Source organism: Oncorhynchus gorbuscha, linkage group LG02, assembly GCF_021184085.1.
Source record: "Oncorhynchus gorbuscha isolate QuinsamMale2020 ecotype Even-year linkage group LG02, OgorEven_v1.0, whole genome shotgun sequence".
NCBI classification, from domain to species: domain Eukaryota; kingdom Metazoa; phylum Chordata; class Actinopteri; order Salmoniformes; family Salmonidae; genus Oncorhynchus; species Oncorhynchus gorbuscha.
The window spans coordinates 61,503,485-61,522,655 of record NC_060174.1 but is presented as its reverse complement, the minus strand read 5'-3'; the positions used below and the strand labels follow the sequence as shown (position 1 = coordinate 61,522,655).

The following is a 19,171-nucleotide window of genomic DNA, read 5'->3' as shown; positions in this document are numbered from 1 at the left end:
CAGCAAGGAAACATTTTACGATGAGATTGGCCCCAACTGTTCACTTTGTCCCCTAAATAAGGTAGGCACATTCCTCCATATGACGTGGGACTGACCTGCAGTCGAATGCTTCTGGGGCAAAGTTACTAAATTAATTTTGACGTGTATGAATATAAATATTCAATGCTTTGCATCTATTATGTTACTTAACGATGATAGCTTCTTGAATCTCTCAGTCAATCAGAGACGATTACTGCTGGTAGGCAGCACAGCTGTGAAAAACGTTGGCTCTTAGATGGTAATCACATCACTCACTCCCAAGTCACCAGTGGATACAGTTACTATTAGAAGCTCTAACATCAGAATTATCAACAGAGCGAATGAATGGTGCTTGTCAAGGAACAACTGAGGCCTGGACAAATATACTTGACTCTGTAAATAATCATCTCAGCTAAATCCCAACCCATACAAAGAAACAATTCACAAAGGCCAACACATACGTACAAACAACATTCTGTATAGACACTGAGTGTACAAAACATTAAAAATACCTGCTCTTTCCATCACATAGACTGACCAGGTGAATCCAGGTGAAAGCTGTGACCCCTTATTGATGTCACTTGTTTAATCTACTTCAAATCAATGTAGATGAAAGGGAGGAGACGGGTTAAAGAAAGATTGTTAAGCCTTGAGACAATTGAGAATGTGTACCATTCACCTTCTGACTGACAAGCAACCCTCGGGAGGTGGGAAAGGGTGCAAAACATGGTTTCCGGGAGTGGGAGGTGGGGGTTGGATGGAGACACATTGGCTGGGTGGGGTTCGGGGAATGGAACACTGAATTTAGTATTAAAATCTGTATACATTTCTTAAAAACACTTTTTTCATTTTTTTTGGGCAGCCTACGGGTACAGGTTTTTATAAACTTTGAATTTTAAATGGACCATTAACCCCTCCAACACAAAAATAACTAAACAAATAAAACTTTGGCCTCAAAGAAAGGAAATAACCGCTGAGAGTCACAAGGGCATTACGTACAATATAACGCAACAATAATCATGTTGATCATAGTAGTTCATGGCATTAAGATTTCAATGAACTCTACATTTTGTTTGGGTACTTGTAAACACCTCATAAATTCAAGGAGAAACAATGATACATTTTCAACAGTAATGAACATTCTTGACTAACCCTGTGTAGTGTAATTAAAAGGAAAGCCGGGTAACACTTTATTAGTCTAGTCTAGTATAGTCTAGTCTATAGATGCACTACAGATGGACATACTGCCAACCAACTTGACAAGCAACTGCTTGCTAAGGTTACAGTTAGGGTTGGGCTTAGAATAAGGGTTAAGGTTCAGATTAGGGTTTGGGTGAGGGTTAAGTTTAAGCTTAGAATAAGGGTTAAGGTTCGGACTAGGGTTTGGGTGAGGGTTAAGTTTAAGCTTAGAATAAGGGTTAAAGTTCTGACTAGGGTTTGGGTGAGGGTTAAGTTTAAGCTTAGAATAAGGGTTAAGGTTCGGACTAGGGTTTGGGTGAGGGTTAAGTTTAAGCTTAGAATAAGGGTTAAGGTTCGGACTAGGGTTTGGGTGAGGGTTAAGTTTAAGCTTAGAATAAGGGTTAAGGTTCGGACTAGGGTTTGGGTGAGGGTTAAGTTTAAGCTTAGAATAAGGGTTAAGGTTCGGACTAGGGTTTGGGTGAGGGTTAAGTTTAAGCTTACAATAAGGGTTAAGGTTATGGTTAGGGTTAGAGCTAGGGTTAGTAGATAGTCTGTAGAGCATCTACAGATGGACTATCCCAATAAAGTGTTACCGAAAGCAGTGAATAGATTGACTTACATCAGCCATCAGGTTTCCCAGTATGTACAGAGACTGTCCCCACATCAGAGGTAACTTGCCCATGGGAACTCTCTCTACAGAATGGGGATTCTCATACTCCTCGTCTACCTGTATAAAAACACACAGTACTAATTTTACCTGCTGTATATTCTAAGTGGACTCAGTTATTATGATAATGAATGTAGTTGGGGGTGGCCCTCACCTTGTCTGCAGGGACACTATAGAGCTCAGGCACCAGGCTAAGGCCATCCTTCTGTTTGATCATAATAGCCTCCAGGGCATCTCTGTATTCTTGCACCTGATGACACAGGGCAAACTCTTGATCACAACAGAACCCACACACGAGACCGAATGGACGCGGTCTCCGAATGGAGCCATTACCCGCTGGCCATTGTATGTCCGCATCCCCCCTGACTGACCTGCTCAGGGCTGTTGATGAAGATCCCATCCAGAATGAGGTAAGTCCAGAAAAGTGGCCACTCACATTCAATATTCTCAAAGAGCTTCAGCTCAGATGACTCATAATATATGCGACTGGGGTCCTGGAGTTCACATGAACATGTATAGAATATATCAAAATTACACAAAGGAATCCGTTCATCAGTTGACGGTGGAATAAGGCTGTGGGGGTAGATATCTTGGCCAGTCAGAAAAAGGAGGCAAAACATAAATATGCAATATCATTTTCACCTCTTTGGGGGTTTTGTGTCCATCTCTGAGGAACCTGCAGCATCCATATCTCCCCTAAGAGGAAAGATAGAGAGACAGCTAGTGACACATCAACCATATGGGCTGTGCTCTCATGCTACAGTCGTCATTACAGTGTTCTGCTCTAACAGACAGAGAATATCGGCACACCGCACTGACCGGCCCTGTCATCACCTTCCTATTCCAATACACCACACGTTTCACCACACTCTCCTCGGCAGTTAATACCAGACTATTAAAAGGCTAATATTTAACACAAAATGTTTAATAGATCAACTCCAAACAAGGACAGCACTGAATGTAACAGTAGAGGACAACCTCACCTGCAACTTGGAAATGATTTCCTCCTTTGTCATATTAACGATGTCAATGTCTTCCACAGCGAACGCTGGGTACGAGATAATGGACAGAACCCCGGCATCCACCTCTTTGGATGTGGAAGCTCTTGGCAACATGGAACTAAGGATAGACTGACCATATAAAAAAGGGAGAGAGAAAGGGGGGAGGGAGAGAGTAATGTCTTCTTCAAAGACTTGAGAAAGTGAGTGTGAACATGTCGCTGGGAGCTTGGGCTCCTGTCCTCGCTCTATGGCCATCCTAAGGCTTACCGTGCAGCGCTGAATATCGTCAGCTAACGCATGGACTACCGATTCATGACCCCCCTTGGCGCCAAACAGATTGAGGCCATCCAGGGCCTCAAGTGCAGCCTACAGACACACATGGGAAAATAGATGGCTGTTGTCAATATGACAATCCCTTTGTCAGTGTGCACACATTACTATGACACTGAAATAATACCCATTGGTATCACCCACAGTAAAAGGTCGCATTTATTATAAGTTGCTAGTTGATGAAAAGACGGAAGGGCAAACATAATTGGCTGAGTGTTATTGGCGTCCGTGATTTGTGCTATCAACAAGCGTTCCATAAGTATAAGTCAACAGACATTGACATTCAGTACATGTGGCGTAAAAGACAACTTACTTTTGCCATGCCGATTGAGCTGACGTTGATCTCCGGAATCCCCTGGTTTGTCTTGTCCCCACGTTCCCACATGCCAAAATCCTGGGAAAATCAACACAAATCAAACTGATAAACAGCTGGTTCATACTTCTAGATCAAAGACACGTGGCTACCGTAGCACTCTGCAAATACACTGAACGTCAACATCATGTCCAATTTTCTTTTTAAATATATATATTTTCTTTACATACTGCCACTTTATACGCAGCCTCGATGTAGAACATAAGATTCTGGATGATGTCCACCTCATCCCGAGTGTAGACGATGTGAAGGCCTGCCAATGACAGCAGACAGGATTGAAAAACAATTTTTGAATGTTTATCTTCAGTTCACATATCATTTCAAAATATGCATTCAGGTCTTTGTAATGTAATATACTTGTCAAAAACAAAATGTAGAGATTAATAAATGCATTTCTATAGATTCCAAAATCATTTCATAGGTTAAGTCCATATGTTGCGTGCTTATCCCGGACTGCATCTATTAAGGTTGCAGCAATGCTGGAGTGTTGTTCAGCAATGTTCCTCCAATTGGGAACCATATACACACACCAACATAGAAATATAATAGCTAGAAACCCCCCCCCAATTCACACCCTGAACTAAAACACCATAGAGAACCCCGAGGGCTCTCTATGGTCAGGGCGTGCCACTGTTTATGTCTATGTACTGTATATTGTATTCCAGGTTCCTGCTGAACTTACAGTGCCTTCTGAAAGTTTTCACAACCCCTTTCCCACATTTTGTTGTGTTACAAAGTGGGATTAAAATGTATTTAATTGTCATTTTTGGTCAACCATCTACACAAAATCCTCTGTAATGTCAAAGTGGGAGAAAAAACTATAACATTTATAAATAAATAAAGCATCTATATATCTTGATTAGATAAGTATTCACCTGTAGCGATTGTTGTTGGGAGAAGGAGAAGAGGACCAAAGTGCAGTGTGGTACGTATTCATAATACATTTAATAAAGATGAACACTCGAACAAAAACAACAAACCGACAAACGAACAGTTCCGCAAGGTGCAACAAAAACACTAAACAGAAAATACCTACCCACAACCCATAGTGGGAAAACAGGCTGCCTAAGTATGGCTCTCAATCAGAGACAACGAGCGACAGCTGCCTCTGATTGGGAACCATACCAGGCCAAACACAGAAATACAAAACCAATACAAAACCTAGAATACACAACATAGAATGCCCACCCCAACCAACTCACGCCTTGACCAAACTAACGGGCGGCTCCGGCAGCTCCCGATTGACGGGCGGCTCCTGCAGCTCCCGACTGACAGGCGGCTCCGGCAGCTCCCGACTGACGGGCGGCTCCGGCAGCAACTGACTGACGGGCGGCTCTGGCAGCTCCCGACTGACGGGTGGCTCCGGCAGCTCCCGACTGACGGGCGGCTCCGGCAGCTCCCGACTGACGGGCGGTTCCGGCAGCAACTGACTGACGGGCGGCTCCGGCAGCTCCCTACTGACGGGCGGCTCCGGCAGCTCCCTACTGACGGGCGGCTCCGGCAGCTCCCTACTGACGGGCGGCTCCGGCAGCTCCCTACTGACGGGCGGCTCCGGCAGCTCCTGACAGACGGGCGGCTCCGGCAGCTCCTGACAGACAGGCGGCTCCGGCAGATCCTGACAGACGGAGGAACCTGGAGGGAGGAGACGGAGAGACAGCCTGGTGCGTGGGGCTGCCACAGGACCCACCAGGCTGGGGAGACCTACAGGAGGCCTGGTGCGTGGAGGAGGCACCGGATGGACCGGGCTGTGGGGGATCACTGGAGCTCTGGTGCGCAGCCTTGGCACCACTCCTCCAGGCTGGATGACCACTTTAGCCCAGACCCTCCAGAGTGCAGGCACAGGTTGAACCGGGCTGTGGGTGAGCACTGGAGATCTGGTCCATACCACTCGCACCTCTCCCTTAGGCACAATACCCACATTTGACCGGCACGGGCGGAGCATAGTACACAGTACACAGAGCCGGCACAGGATACCCTGGGCTGAAAAGGCGTACCGGAGACCAAACACGCTGGGCCGGCACAATACACCCTGGCTGGATGCCCACTCTCGCATGGCACTTGCGGGTGGCTGGCCAATAGCGCACCGGGCTATGAGCACTTCCTGTGACACCGTGCACTTGACTGCATAACACGGTGCCTGACCAGTACTGCGCTTCTTCCGGTAAGCATGGGGAGTTGGCTCAGGTCTATCGTCTGACTCCACCAGTCTCCCCGTGTGGCTGCCTCTCGTGCCTGTTGCGCTGCCTTACCTCATATTGCCGCCGCTCAGCTTTCGCTGCCTCCAGTTCTTCCTTGGGACGGCGATATTCCCCAGCCTGTGCCCAGGGTCCCTTGCCTTCCAATATCTCCTAATATGAGTCCAGGAGTCCAGAACCCTCTGCTCCTGGTTACCACGATGCTTGGTCCGGTTGTGGTGCGTAGTTCTTTAACGATTGTCATTGGGAGAAGGAGAAGAGGACCAAAGTGCAGCGTGGTACATATTCATAATACTTTTAATAAAGATGAACACTCAAACAAAAACAACAAACCGACAAACGAACAGTTCTGCAAGGTGCAACAAAAACACTAAACAGAAAATACCTACCCACAACCCATAGTGGGAAAACAGGCTGCCTAAGTATGGTTCTCAATCAGAGACTACGAGTGACAGCTGCCTCTGATTGAGAACCATACCAGGCCAAACACAGAAATACAAAACATAGAATACACAACATAGAATGCCCACCCCAACTCACGCCCTGACCAAACTAAAACAGAGACATAAAAAAGGAACTAAGGTCAGGACGTGACATCATCCCCCTTATACTCCCCTACATGTTAGAAACACTTTAAAGCTGTGAGTGTTTTGGGGGTAAGTCCATTATTCTTTTGAAAATTCTTTAAGCCCTGTCAATGTTACTCAGTGATATCTTGTGTTGGAACAGAATGCTTCGTATTCAGGACAAAAAGTTAATTGCTTTGCCAAAGTTTGTGCAGTGTTACTTAAGTGCCTTGTGTTATGCAGGTGAATGAGGACCCAAAAGCGACTTGGCGAAAACAGAGTTTTTAATCCAGTAAAGTTACTTTACAAACAAAAGGCATAATACTACTCGTAATGACGAGAACAGACTGGAGACTTGATCAAGAACTGCAGGTTGCCTCGGGAAGGCACTTGAACGTAGCAGACTCAGACACCTGCTCACCACGCAGCATCTGAGGGAAACACGACACGACAGGGCAATACATAGACACAGCACGGTGAACAATAGACAAGGATCCGACAGGACAGGAACGGAAAACAAGGGAAGAAATAGGGACTCTAATCAGGGGAAAAGATAAGGAACAGGTGTGGGAAGACTAAATGATGATTAGGGGAATAGGAACAGCTGGGAGCAGGAACGGAACGATAGAGAGAGGAGAGAGAGGGAGGGGGAGAGAGAGGGATAGAAAAAGGGAACGAACCTAATAAGACCAGCAGGGGGAAACGAACAGAAGGGAAAGCATAATGACAAGACAATCTAAGACAAAACATGACAGTACCCCCACTCACCGAGCGCCTCCTGGCGCACTCGAGGAGGAATCCTGGCGGCAACGGAGGAAATCATCAATAAGTGAACGGTCCAGCACGTCCCGAGACGGAACCCAACTCCTCTCCTCAGGACCGTAACCCTCCCAATCCACTAAGTATTGGTGACCCCGTCCCCGAGAACGCATGTCCATGATCTTACGTACCTTGTAAATAGGTGCGCTCTCGACAAGGACGGGAGGGGGGAGGGAAGACGAACGGGGGTGCGAAGAAAGGGCTTGACACAGGAGACATGGAAGACAGGATGGACGCGACGAAGATGTCGCGGAAGAAGCAGTCGCACAGCGACAGGATTGACGACCTGGGAGACACGGAACGGACCAATGAACCGCGGAGTCAACTTACGAGAAGCTGTCGTAAGAGGAAGGTTGCGAGTGGAAAGCCACACTCTCTGGCCGCAACAATACCTTGGACTCTTAATCCTGCGTTTATTGGCGGCTCTCACAGTCTGTGCCCTGTAACGGCAAAGTGCAGACCTCACCCTCCTCCAGGTGCGCTCACAACGTTGGACAAACGCTTGAGCGGAGGGAACGCTGGACTCGGCAAGCTGGGATGAGAACAGAGGAGGCTGGTAACCCAGACTACTCTGAAACGGAGATAACCCGGTAGCAGACGAAGGAAGCGAGTTGTGAGCGTATTCTGCCCAGGGGAGCTGTTCTGCCCAAGACGCAGGGTTTCTGAAAGAAAGGCTGCGTAGTATGCGACCAATCGTCTGATTGGCCCTCTCTGCTTGACCGTTAGACTGGGGATGAAACCCGGAAGAGAGCCTGACGGACGCACCAATCAAACGACAGAACTCCCTCCAAAACTGTGACGTGAATTGCGGGCCTCTGTCTGAAACGGCGTCTAACGGGAGGCCATGAATTCTGAACACATTCTCGATGATGATTTGTGCCGTCTCCTTAGCGGAAGGAAGTTTAGCGAGGGGAATGAAATGTGCCGCCTTAGAGAACCTATCGACAACCGTAAGAATCACAGTCTTCCCCGCAGACAAAGGCAGACCGGTAATGAAGTCTAGGGCGATGTGAGACCATGGTCGAGAAGGAATGGGGAGCGGTCTGAGACGACCGGCAGGAGGAGAGTTACCCGACTTAGTCTGCGCGCAGTCCGAACAAGCAGCCACGAAACGGCGCGTGTCACGCTCCTGAGTCGGCCACCAAAAGCGCTGGCGAATAGACGCAAGAGTGCCTCGAACACCGGGATGACCAGCTAACTTGGCAGAGTGAGCCCACTGAAGAACAGCCAGACGAGTGGAAACAGGAACGAAAAGGAGGTTACTAGGACAAGCGCGCGGCGACGCAGTGTGCGTGAGTGCTTGCTTAACCTGTCTTTCAATTCCCCAGACTGTCAACCCGACAACACGCCCATAAGGAAGAATCCCCTCGGGATCAGTAGAAGCCACAGAAGAACTAAACAGACGGGATAAGGCATCAGGCTTGGTGTTTTTGCTACCCGGACGGTAAGAAATCACAAACTCGAAACGAGCGAAAAACAACGCCCAACGAGCTTGACGGGCATTAAGTCGTTTGGCAGAACGGATGTACTCAAGGTTCTTATGGTCTGTCCAAACGACAAAAGGAACGGTCGCCCCCTCCAACCACTGTCGCCATTCGCCTAGGGCTAAGCGGATGGCGAGCAGTTCACGGTTACCCACATCATAGTTGCGCTCAGATGGCGACAGGCGATGAGAAAAATAAGCGCAAGGATGAACCTTATCGTCAGACTGGAAGCGCTGGGATAGAATGGCTCCCACGCCTACCTCTGAAGCGTCAACCTCGACAATGAATTGTCTAGTGACGTCAGGAGTAACGAGGATAGGAGCGGACGTAAAACGTTCTTTTAGAAGATCAAAAGCTCCCTGGGCGGAACCGGACCACTTAAAACACGTCTTGACAGAAGTAAGAGCTGTGAGAGGGGCAGCAACTTGACCGAAATTACGAATGAAACGCCGATAGAAATTAGCGAAACCTAAAAAGCGCTGCAACTCGACACGTGACCTTGGAACGGGCCAATCACTGACAGCTTGGACCTTAGCGGAATCCATCTGAATGCCTTCAGCGGAAATAACGGAACCGAGAAAAGTAACGGAGGAGACATGAAAAGAGCACTTCTCAGCCTTTACGTAGAGACAATTCGCTAAAAGGCGCTGTAGAACACGTCGAACGTGCTGAACATGAATCTCGAGTGACGGTGAAAAAATCAGGATATCGTCAAGATAGACAAAAACAAAGATGTTCAGCATGTCTCTCAGAACATCATTAACTAATGCCTGAAAAACAGCTGGCGCATTGGCGAGACCAAACGGCAGAACCCGGTACTCAAAATGCCCTAACGGAGTGTTAAACGCCGTTTTCCACTCGTCCTCCTCTCTGATGCGCACGAGATGGTAAGCGTTACGAAGGTCCAACTTAGTAAAGCACCTGGCTCCCTGCAGAATCTCGAAGGCTGATGACATAAGGGGAAGCGGATAACGATTCTTAACCGTTATGTCATTCAGCCCTCGATAATCCACGCAGGGGCGCAGAGTACCGTCCTTCTTCTTAACAAAAAGAACCCCGCCCCGGCCGGAGAGGAAGAAGGCACTATGGTACCGGCGTCAAGAGACACAGATAAATAATCCTCGAGAGCCTTACGTTCGGGAGCCGACAGAGAGTATAGTCTACCCCGAGGAGGAGTGGTCCCCGGAAGGAGATCAATACTACAATCATACGACCGGTGAGGAGGAAGGGAGTTGGCTCGGGACCGACTGAAGACCGTGCGCAGATCATGATATTCCTCCGGCACTCCTGTCAAATCGCCAGGTTCCTCCTGAGAAGTGGGGACAGAAGAAATGGGAGGGATGGCAGACATTAAACACTTCACATGACAAGAAACGTTCCAGGATAGGATAGAATTACTAGACCAATTAATAGAAGGATTATGACATACTAGCCAGGGATGACCCAAAACAACAGGTGTAAAAGGTGAACGAAAAATCAAAAAAGAAATAGTCTCACTGTGGTTACCAGATACTGTGAGAGTTAAAGGTAGTGTCTCAAATCTGATACTGGGAAGATGACTACCATCTAAGGCAAACATGGGCGTAGGCTTGTCTAACTGTCTGAAAGGAATGTCATGTTTCCGAGCCCATGCTTCGTCCATGAAACAACCCTCAGCCCCAGAGTCAATCAAGGCACTGCATGTAGCACCCGAACCGGTCCAGCGTAGATGGACCGACATAGTAGTACAGGATCTAGATGAAGAGACCTGAGTAGTAGCGCTCACCAGTAGCCCTCCGCTTACTGATGAGCTCTGGCCTTTTACTGGACATGAATTGACAAAATGTCCATCAAATCCGCAATAGAGGCACAGGCGGTTGGTGATCCTCCGTTCCCTCTCCTTGGTCGAGATGCGAATACCTCCCAGCTGCATGGGCTCAGTCTCTGAGCCAGAGGAGGGAGATGGTTGCGATGCGGAGCAGGGAAACACCGTTGACGCGAGCTCTCTTACTAGAGTATGTGTTGGGTTGGAGAGAGAACACAATATCACACTGGGTGAGAAAGGAGCGGCACTCCGTGGGCTGCCCGGAGTAGCAAGGTGGGTTATTAACCCTAGGTTCCGGAGGCTCGGCAGGCCAGGAAGTAACAGGTGGCACGAGACGAAGACTCTGGAACTGTCCAGAGAGGTCGGAAACCTGAGCGGCCAGGTTCTCCACGGCATGGCGAGCAGCAGACAATTCCTGCTCGTGTCTGCCGAGCATGGCTCCTTGGATCTCGACGGCAGTGTTACGAGCATCTGTAGTCGCTGGGTCCATTCCTTGGTCGGATCCTTCTGTTATGCAGGTGAATGAGGACCCAAAAGCGACTTGGCGAAAACAGAGTTTTTAATCCAGTAAAGTTACTTTACAAACAAAAGGCATAATACTACTCGTAATGACGAGAACAGACTGGAGACTTGATCAAGAACTGCAGGTTGCCTCGGGAAGGCACTTGAACGTAGCAGACTCAGACACCTGCTCACCACGCAGCATCTGAGGGAAACACGACACGACAGGGCAATACATAGACACAGCACGGTGAACAATAGACAAGGATCCGACAGGACAGGAACGGAAAACAAGGGAAGAAATAGGGACTCTAATCAGGGGAAAAGATAAGGAACAGGTGTGGGAAGACTAAATGATGATTAGGGGAATAGGAACAGCTGGGAGCAGGAACGGAACGATAGAGAGAGGAGAGAGAGGGAGGGGGAGAGAGAGGGATAGAAAAAGGGAACGAACCTAATAAGACCAGCAGGGGGAAACGAACAGAAGGGAAAGCATAATGACAAGACAATCTAAGACAAAACATGACACCTTGCTGCAGACAAGATGCAAGTTTTGGAATATTTGTATTCTATACAGACTTCCTTCTTTTTCACTCTGTCATTTATTGTGGAGTAGCTAGAATGTTGTTGATCCTCAGTTTTCTCATATCACAACCATTAAACTCTGTAACTGTTTTAAAATCACCATTGGCCTTGGTGAACTCCCTGAGCAGATTCCTTCCTCTCTGGAAACTGAGTTAGGAAGGACCAATAGCTTCATCTCTCAGATCAGTCATCCCTCAGGGCCTCTATGCTGCCACTTATTGATATGTCATCTCAGTGCATCTCAGGAAAAGTGGGGTTTTTGAAATGAGTTGGCTTTCAAAAGGAACCATATAAGGAGAAGTGGGCATTTTAAAAGTAGTCTTTTAACCCTAGAAGCTCTGAAATTACATATCTACTAGAACCGCCATGACTAGATATTTCAATTATTATTATTTCAAATTTTCAGTAATAAATAATACATTGTAAAATTTATTCATTTTTAATAAGTTAATGTAGCTAACGTAAGCTAGCAACAATGAAAACAAACAACATATTGAGTGGCACCTTTTGAAACCCATACTTCTCCTTATATGGTTCTTCTCGAAACCCCCACTTTCCTGAGAGATTACATATCAGTGGGTGGCAGCGTAGAGACCCGAAGGGTTCTGAGAGATGATGTTGCAGCTGGACCCCTCTCGGAAGGACGCCTGTATCTTTTTCTTGTGACTAGGTGTATTGATACACCATCCAAATGAATAACTTCATCATGCTCAGAGGGACATTCAGCATCTGCTTTTTTTACATTTATTTACAGAACCACCAATCATTGCCTTTCTTTCCAAGGCATTGAAAAACATCCCTGATCTTTGTGCTTGAAGCTGTGCTTGAAATTCACGACTCGATTCAGGCACCTTACAGATAATTGTATGCGTGTGGTAGAGATGGGGTGGTCATAAAAATGTCAACCACTATTATTGTCCACAGAATGAGTCCATGGAACTTATTATGTGATTTGTTAAAGGGATACTTTGGGACTTTCTCAGAGAGATGAACTTGTGGATACCATTTGTATGTCTATGTGTCCAGTATGAATGAAGCTAATAGGTAGTTTCGCAAGCTAATGCTAACTAGCATATCTGCTAACAATAGTTTTTGGAGATTGAGAGTTTTTCAGTGTTATTTGTTGGGTCCAATCAAAATCATGCTTGACTTAGTAAGGCTTTCTCATCGCAATGTTGCAATGGGGTAGAAAATCAATACCACGCCCAGGGCAAGGTTTCCCAAAACCATTGTAGCATTGCAACCTGGTCTCAGAGCAGGAGCACTAAAATCATCTTTCGTCCATTTAGTTTCAATGGAATTAAGATGATCATAGTGCTCATAACGCTTTTGAGAAACCCAGCACAGGTCATTCACCAGTCATCTCTCTGTCCTCCAATTGTTTTCCAATCTGGCAGCAACCTGATGGCACAAACTCCCGGTAGAAAAATGGGCTACGTTCGGAGCCACTTTGCTTATTGTGTTGATTCAAACAAGACCAAATGTCACGTTTCTACGGGAGAAACGTTGACAGGGGAAAAAAATACTATCAACCTCAAGAGACACCTGAAAGCGCATCATTCCAACATATACGCTCAGGTAATAACAGATTGATAAGACTACTTAGTTAGCTTGCTGCAACCTATCAGACCACTACTTATGACAGAACTTTGATTACAATAGCTATAGTATGTCAAGGGGAAGGGCTCCAGTCTGCGATCATTTACTCCCATTTAGTTCGCTTTTGACTTGGCTGTGAGTCAAATTTCCCATTGGTTGCATTAGTGTGAGCTGAACATCCATTACATGGTGACCTCGCTCAAAACCTCCTATTTTTTCGGGGGGGGGGGGTTGGTCAAACAGTAAACTACATTATCATCATGAGTCCTGTAATGAACGTGTCTGCCCTGGCCCTGGGCCTGTTTCGCTGCTGCTGTGATGAGCGGGCTTATGATGTGCGCTCCGGGAGAGGAAAAAGGCTTTTGATTCTCGAACATTTCAAAAGCAATTGGGAGAAATCCATAGCTTTTGAAGAAACTACTTGAATCATTTGTAATGATAATTGACAGTGGCTTACAGTCCTTACAAAAGCTCCACAGCACACGACAGCTCGAGGAGAGAATACTACAACGCGCGCAAACTCATATTTATTTAAAAAGAAACAAATGTGAGCTAATTAGTTGTTGAGAGGAAAGGAACATGTTTGATTTAATATTGAGCTTAATGGCAACTATTTTACAACTGGGATTTGTTATATGGCTTTTAGACAGGAAATTGCAAGTACATTGCAAGTACATATAGAGTTGCAGGGTACAACTGCATCGTTTGTTTTTAGGACATTGCATTTACTGTTAGATTAATACATGACTACTAGCAGTGGGTAATATATTTAGTGTTAGAGATCTAGCTTATGTGTTTTGAGTTACCCCCCCCTCTCTCACTCCCCCTTTCTTTATGAGATATGTTATGCAGACACATATGCTGGTAGGACAAGGCTATGTATGTTTGTGCACATGAAAGTCAGTGATGTATGCTTACTATAGGTTAATGAGGCAATACAAATGTAACTAAAAACAAAAGGGCACTTCGTTGACTAAAATAGCCCACTGTTTTCGAAATGTTGACAATAACTACACTAAATCATTATTCAACTGACAAAAATGTGACTAAGACTAAACTAAATCTACAAAATGAACACTGGAACATTGACCAACAGAGCATCTTTGAATAGCCCTCTTGGTGTACACCTAATAACAACAAACAAGTGTTTTTTTTAAATGTTTTAATCTTCTGTATATAAAGTGTAATATTGGGATGTAAACCCAAACTTAAACACATTTAACTCAATATCTGACATGGGGCAGGTGTCTTCTTCAATTTGAACCAAACGAATGTGTGTGTGGTGTATACTTTTGATACCATGAAGATTTGTAAGACTACCCAAAAACACCCTGTGTGACCCGGTTTTAGCCCATTGTGACGCAGGGGGTGGACACTATTTGCCAGCTTACACTATTTGGCTTGACAGGAACCTGACATTTTCAATATCTTTGGGTGCAAATCAGGGGAGAATGACTGCCCCCTGTATTGAAACCACAGAAGTTCAAGGCCAACCGCAGTACTGCAGGCATCGTTAGCCGAAAACAGGATACACAATTATAGTGAATGGAAAAATGGCAATCTTTGTGCAGTCCATTCTGTTTTTCACGTGTTTTGTATCATATTTATACAACAGCTGAAGAAACTAACACTTTAAAAGTGTGAAAATGTTATGTGATATGTAATGGTTGCTGGTTGAATATGCAATCTACACAGGACTTTCGCATCAGCAGGTTTTCCATGAGTGAAATTTTGGCTTGCCAGGTGACATTACCAGGTGGTATAAGTTAATAGACCAATAACAAAGAGCATTCGAAACCTCTCTGCCAAACAGCTAATTTCCAGGTTACATATCCCTCCCATTAGGCCCCAATATGTTGGTGGATTGATCCACATTGTGGTTAATGCACTGCTTTGGCGCCCTACCCCTCCCCACTCAGATCAGTCCCAGACAGTCTTGCAAAATTACTGCTAGAATCCGTTTTTGGGGCTAAAATCTATTTTTGGAACTTTTTGACCATTTTAATGCGAAACTATGACAGCAAGGTACTTAATCGTTACCCAGAAACTATTTGATATTGATATGTTTTTGTTTGTTTCTGCACTGGGCCTTTAAATGCCGGAGGGGGGGAGACCCCCAGACCCTGTGCTGAAATGCGTCCACGCCATTGCTAAAATCATGCCGATGCCACTGGGGCACACAGTGGAGTATGAGTTTACCTGATGCAGTCATCTGGGCCAGGAAGAGCAGGAATATGGAGGTGGCATCCACCTGCAGGTGACCCCACTCATCGTCTCCCACCACCGTGGCAGTTGTCTGGGAATCATACTTGGCGTGCAGGCAGTCAGATTTGTTCTTGCTGTATTTAAACTTCTCCACTTTGTCAATCTGAGAAAAATGGAACAACCACAAACACCAGGACTTAAGACCAGTTCATTTGAGGTCAATAAAATAAAATAAATGCAGTTTGTAGGCTAATCTTAAAAGAGAAGCCACAGGTCATATTCTGTCATCTGTGTACAGTATGTTGATCTATTGACATGTTTATTTCAAACAGTGACCTTTCCTTTGATTTCCTTTGCTCGATTAGAAATGAACCACCACAGCATGCAAGCTGAAGTGTGATTAAACTCTTTCCATGACCCACATTACAACTGTGAATGGCACAATCCTTGCCTGCATACCTGCCTCATCATACACTGCAGCAGGCTCCTCATGAGTTTAACGACATTCTGTGGAGAGATAGAGGGAGAGATAGTCAGCACCCAGTCTCAACCATGACCTTCAACCTCCCCCATCAGCCAGCAGAATCAGAGTAACCTGAAACCCGTCCCAAGCGTAATGGCCTGCCCCCTGGCATTTCCATGTGGGAACAGACACACACACTGACCTACCATGGGCCGGACCAATTTAGGTCTATTTACAGCTGCTAAATCCCTATGCCAAGGACAGACGTGAAGATAATTATAGGGGTTACTGTCAGCCAGGTATTAGAAAATATATACTTGCGTTACTCCCATTCAAACTTTTTTTAAACAATACTGGTTTGAGACAGACAGGTAACTGGAAGGGCCCTCCCACCTGTTCCAGCTCGTAGGCCTTTGCCTTGTCCTCATCTCGGTCAGCATTCTTGCGGTAGGCCAGGCTGAGGGCCCACACAGACAGGATGCCGTAAACATTGTCCCGGACCCAGGCATGGTGGTTCTCCGGGTCCCCTGGGAGAAGCCCCGTCACCGGATCCTGGTCATAAGAGGAACATAGCATCACATTCAGTAACACTGGACATACACAGATACATGGTGATTACATACATACATACATACATACATACATACATACATACATACATACATACATACATACATACATACATACATACATACATACATACATACATACATACATACATACATACATACATACATACATACATACATACATACATACATACATACATACATACATACATACTGAACATGAATGTTTACACACAATATCACCCATGTGTAAGCATTCACATGCAATTATAATAATAATCAAACTAATAGTAATCATTGACATTTTATTTCTTCCTATAATTTCAATTGATTGTAAATCAAAATCCACTATCATTTACACACAATCAGCCAGTCATAGTGAATGAATTCTAACCACCGTTTATGTTGACTGATGTGACAAATTATGAATTGTTCCAACAGGCAAGCAGTGCAGTTTAAAATACAAATTATATTTGTAAATTGTTATTTCAGTTTCTGTTTGGTAGTTAGTAATTAGGCCTAGCGGGGCCTCAGATTTCCGTCATATGGATTCTGGAGAGGTCGTTTTTTAGATTAGTGTAGAACCTCAATAAAAATTAATTTTGGAGTTGGAGTCCTTTTAAAAAGTCCCTAGAACTGAGCCTCTCATTCTGTCTACATAGAAATGATCCCAGGGAATACCCCAGACCCACTAAGCAAGGGGACTGGAATTGGTCAAACTAGCAATTTAATATACTTACAAAATTCTTTCCCTAAAAGCATGGTCATTACTTTTTTATATGAAAGGGGAGGTTAACTTGGCCCCAGGCAATCGATCGGAGATTGACTTAAAGACAGCTCTACTCAAATACTATATATATATATTTTTTTTCATTAGTCCATTGTTGATACAGTCCCAAAATGTTTTGCATGTCCGCAGTCAAGTTTTCAAGATATTGGACTTTCTAGAAGCAAAGTGTCATCGATCACATCCTCATGAGGCCAATATCTTGAAAACTTGACTGCTGTCATGCAAACACATTTTGGGACTGCATCAACAGTTGACTAATGAAAAACAAGACCAAAAGATAGTTTTTTTAGAGGAGTTTCCCTTTAAGTGTCAGTCATGGGATTATTATTTTTTGCTTTACATGATCTGAACATGGGTAAATAAGTAGGCTACTACACATACAGCACATCAAGGGTAACCTATTGTCATAAATAGGCCCACAGTGCACTCACCTGGTGACGTAGTATTGTTTTCGTAACCATCCGCGCATAATTGTCGAGTTTCACCCCAGAGTTACTACGGCTCCTCATGATGTTGCTTGATGTTTTGCTTGAATTTCAGCCCTCAAACCTCGCTGACATTCTCTCTAATACAGCTTGTTATGTAGTTGCACCATCGGATGAGAACATGAGAGGGAAGCAAATGTCAAAGTCTAGGAGGGTGGGTTCTGCTCACAGTATCTGTTACACTGCCCATGGCTGCTCACAGACCAGTTGGTCTGTATTTTCTGTGTGCAGTAGGCCTATACCCAGTGTACAGTTGACTAGCATCTTCTAAAGAACAACGTAACAATGTCAATAGATGGAGTTGTCATAAACTATAACATCAAGTTAAATATCAAGTTATTAATGCTAAGTTATAAAGTTTTGAAAGTGTGTATATATATATATATATATAAAAATATATATATACACAAATAAAGCTATAACCAAAAACTCTGCAAAATGTGGAAATATATATTCCATCAATATGAGCAGTCAATGTGACACGTCTGCTCCTCCACTCCGGCAGACACCGCCAGAGTACTAACCACCGGTCCTGGGATTCATCATTACGCACACCTGGAACTCATCATTACGCGCACCTGTGAATCATTATGATTCACACCTGGACTTCATTACCTTCATCTTTTCCTCCCCTTTTCCTCCCCTTTATATGTCACTCTCCCAGGTTCACTTACCAGATGGTATTGTTCTTGTGTATCGGTGGTCTGCATTATGTTAGTGGCGTGTTCTTGGTTTTATTGTTTTATTAAAACATTTCACCTGCTTCTGACTTCACTGCTGCATCATTACAGAATACCAACTAAAAATATGGAAGCAGCAGGACAACCGGACATCTCCCAGACGATCAATGAACAAGGCGACCTTCTTTGTCAACACCATGATCAACTGGGGATGGCCATGGAAGAGATTCTCCGCAGTCTACAACGTCTCAACAGTGGAGGATATTCTAGAGCCAGTCTACCCAACGAGTCAGGCCATTCAGCAACCCGCTCAGGTGGGAGCTCCCACCACCGAGAAGTCTAAGGTTGCCACGGTTATTTCTCTGTTGACTGGACGGGCATTGGAATGGCCTACGGCCGTCTAGGTCAGGGGTATCTTGAGTCTTATGAGGGGTTTGTGGCTCTGTTTTAATTGTATTTTCGATCATCCAGCGGCGGGCGGAGAGGGAGGTGAGCTTCTGCTTCAGCTCCAGCAGGGGAATCAGACGGCTGCTGAGTATGCGCTTACCTTCTGGACAGTAGCAGCTTCCGGTGGATGGAATGAGCCGGCGCTCAGCTCTTTATTTAGAAGAGGTCTGCGAGAGGAGGTCCAGACGGAACTGGCCTGCCGAGATAACAACCTCACACTAACTGTCTGGTTAACCTCCTCTGGGAGCGTTGGCATCTACATCGCTTCGCTCCCTCCTTTGGCGAGTGTCTGGGCTCAGAGCCTGAACTCATGGCGGTAGGGGTCACACGTCTTCCCACGGTGGAACGACGCAGCTGGGGCTCTGTCTGTACTGTGGCCAGGGAGGGCACAAGCGCCAGCGTTGTCCATTA

At 45.5% G+C, this 19,171-nt stretch overlaps 1 protein-coding gene across 1 annotated transcript in view; it reads right to left on the bottom strand.

Moving 5' to 3' along the window:
- LOC124005969 (phosphorylase b kinase regulatory subunit alpha, skeletal muscle isoform-like) overlaps window positions 1-17,758 on the bottom strand; it is a 31,166-nt gene extending 13,408 nt beyond the window's left edge. Inside the window, exons 1-12 of the mRNA XM_046315615.1 lie at window positions 17,580-17,758; window positions 16,183-16,341; window positions 15,786-15,833; window positions 15,321-15,489; window positions 3,739-3,821; window positions 3,509-3,589; window positions 3,133-3,231; window positions 2,848-2,994; window positions 2,507-2,560; window positions 2,236-2,358; window positions 2,019-2,114; window positions 1,817-1,924 (exon numbers count right to left, since the gene is read on the bottom strand). Coding sequence (XP_046171571.1) covers window positions 1,817-1,924; window positions 2,019-2,114; window positions 2,236-2,358; window positions 2,507-2,560; window positions 2,848-2,994; window positions 3,133-3,231; window positions 3,509-3,589; window positions 3,739-3,821; window positions 15,321-15,489; window positions 15,786-15,833; window positions 16,183-16,341; window positions 17,580-17,657 — 1,245 coding nt within the window. The 5' untranslated portion in view covers window positions 17,658-17,758. The remainder of the gene's footprint in view (window positions 1-1,816; window positions 1,925-2,018; window positions 2,115-2,235; window positions 2,359-2,506; window positions 2,561-2,847; window positions 2,995-3,132; window positions 3,232-3,508; window positions 3,590-3,738; window positions 3,822-15,320; window positions 15,490-15,785; window positions 15,834-16,182; window positions 16,342-17,579) is intronic.
- Window positions 17,759-19,171: the final 1,413 nt, after the last annotated feature.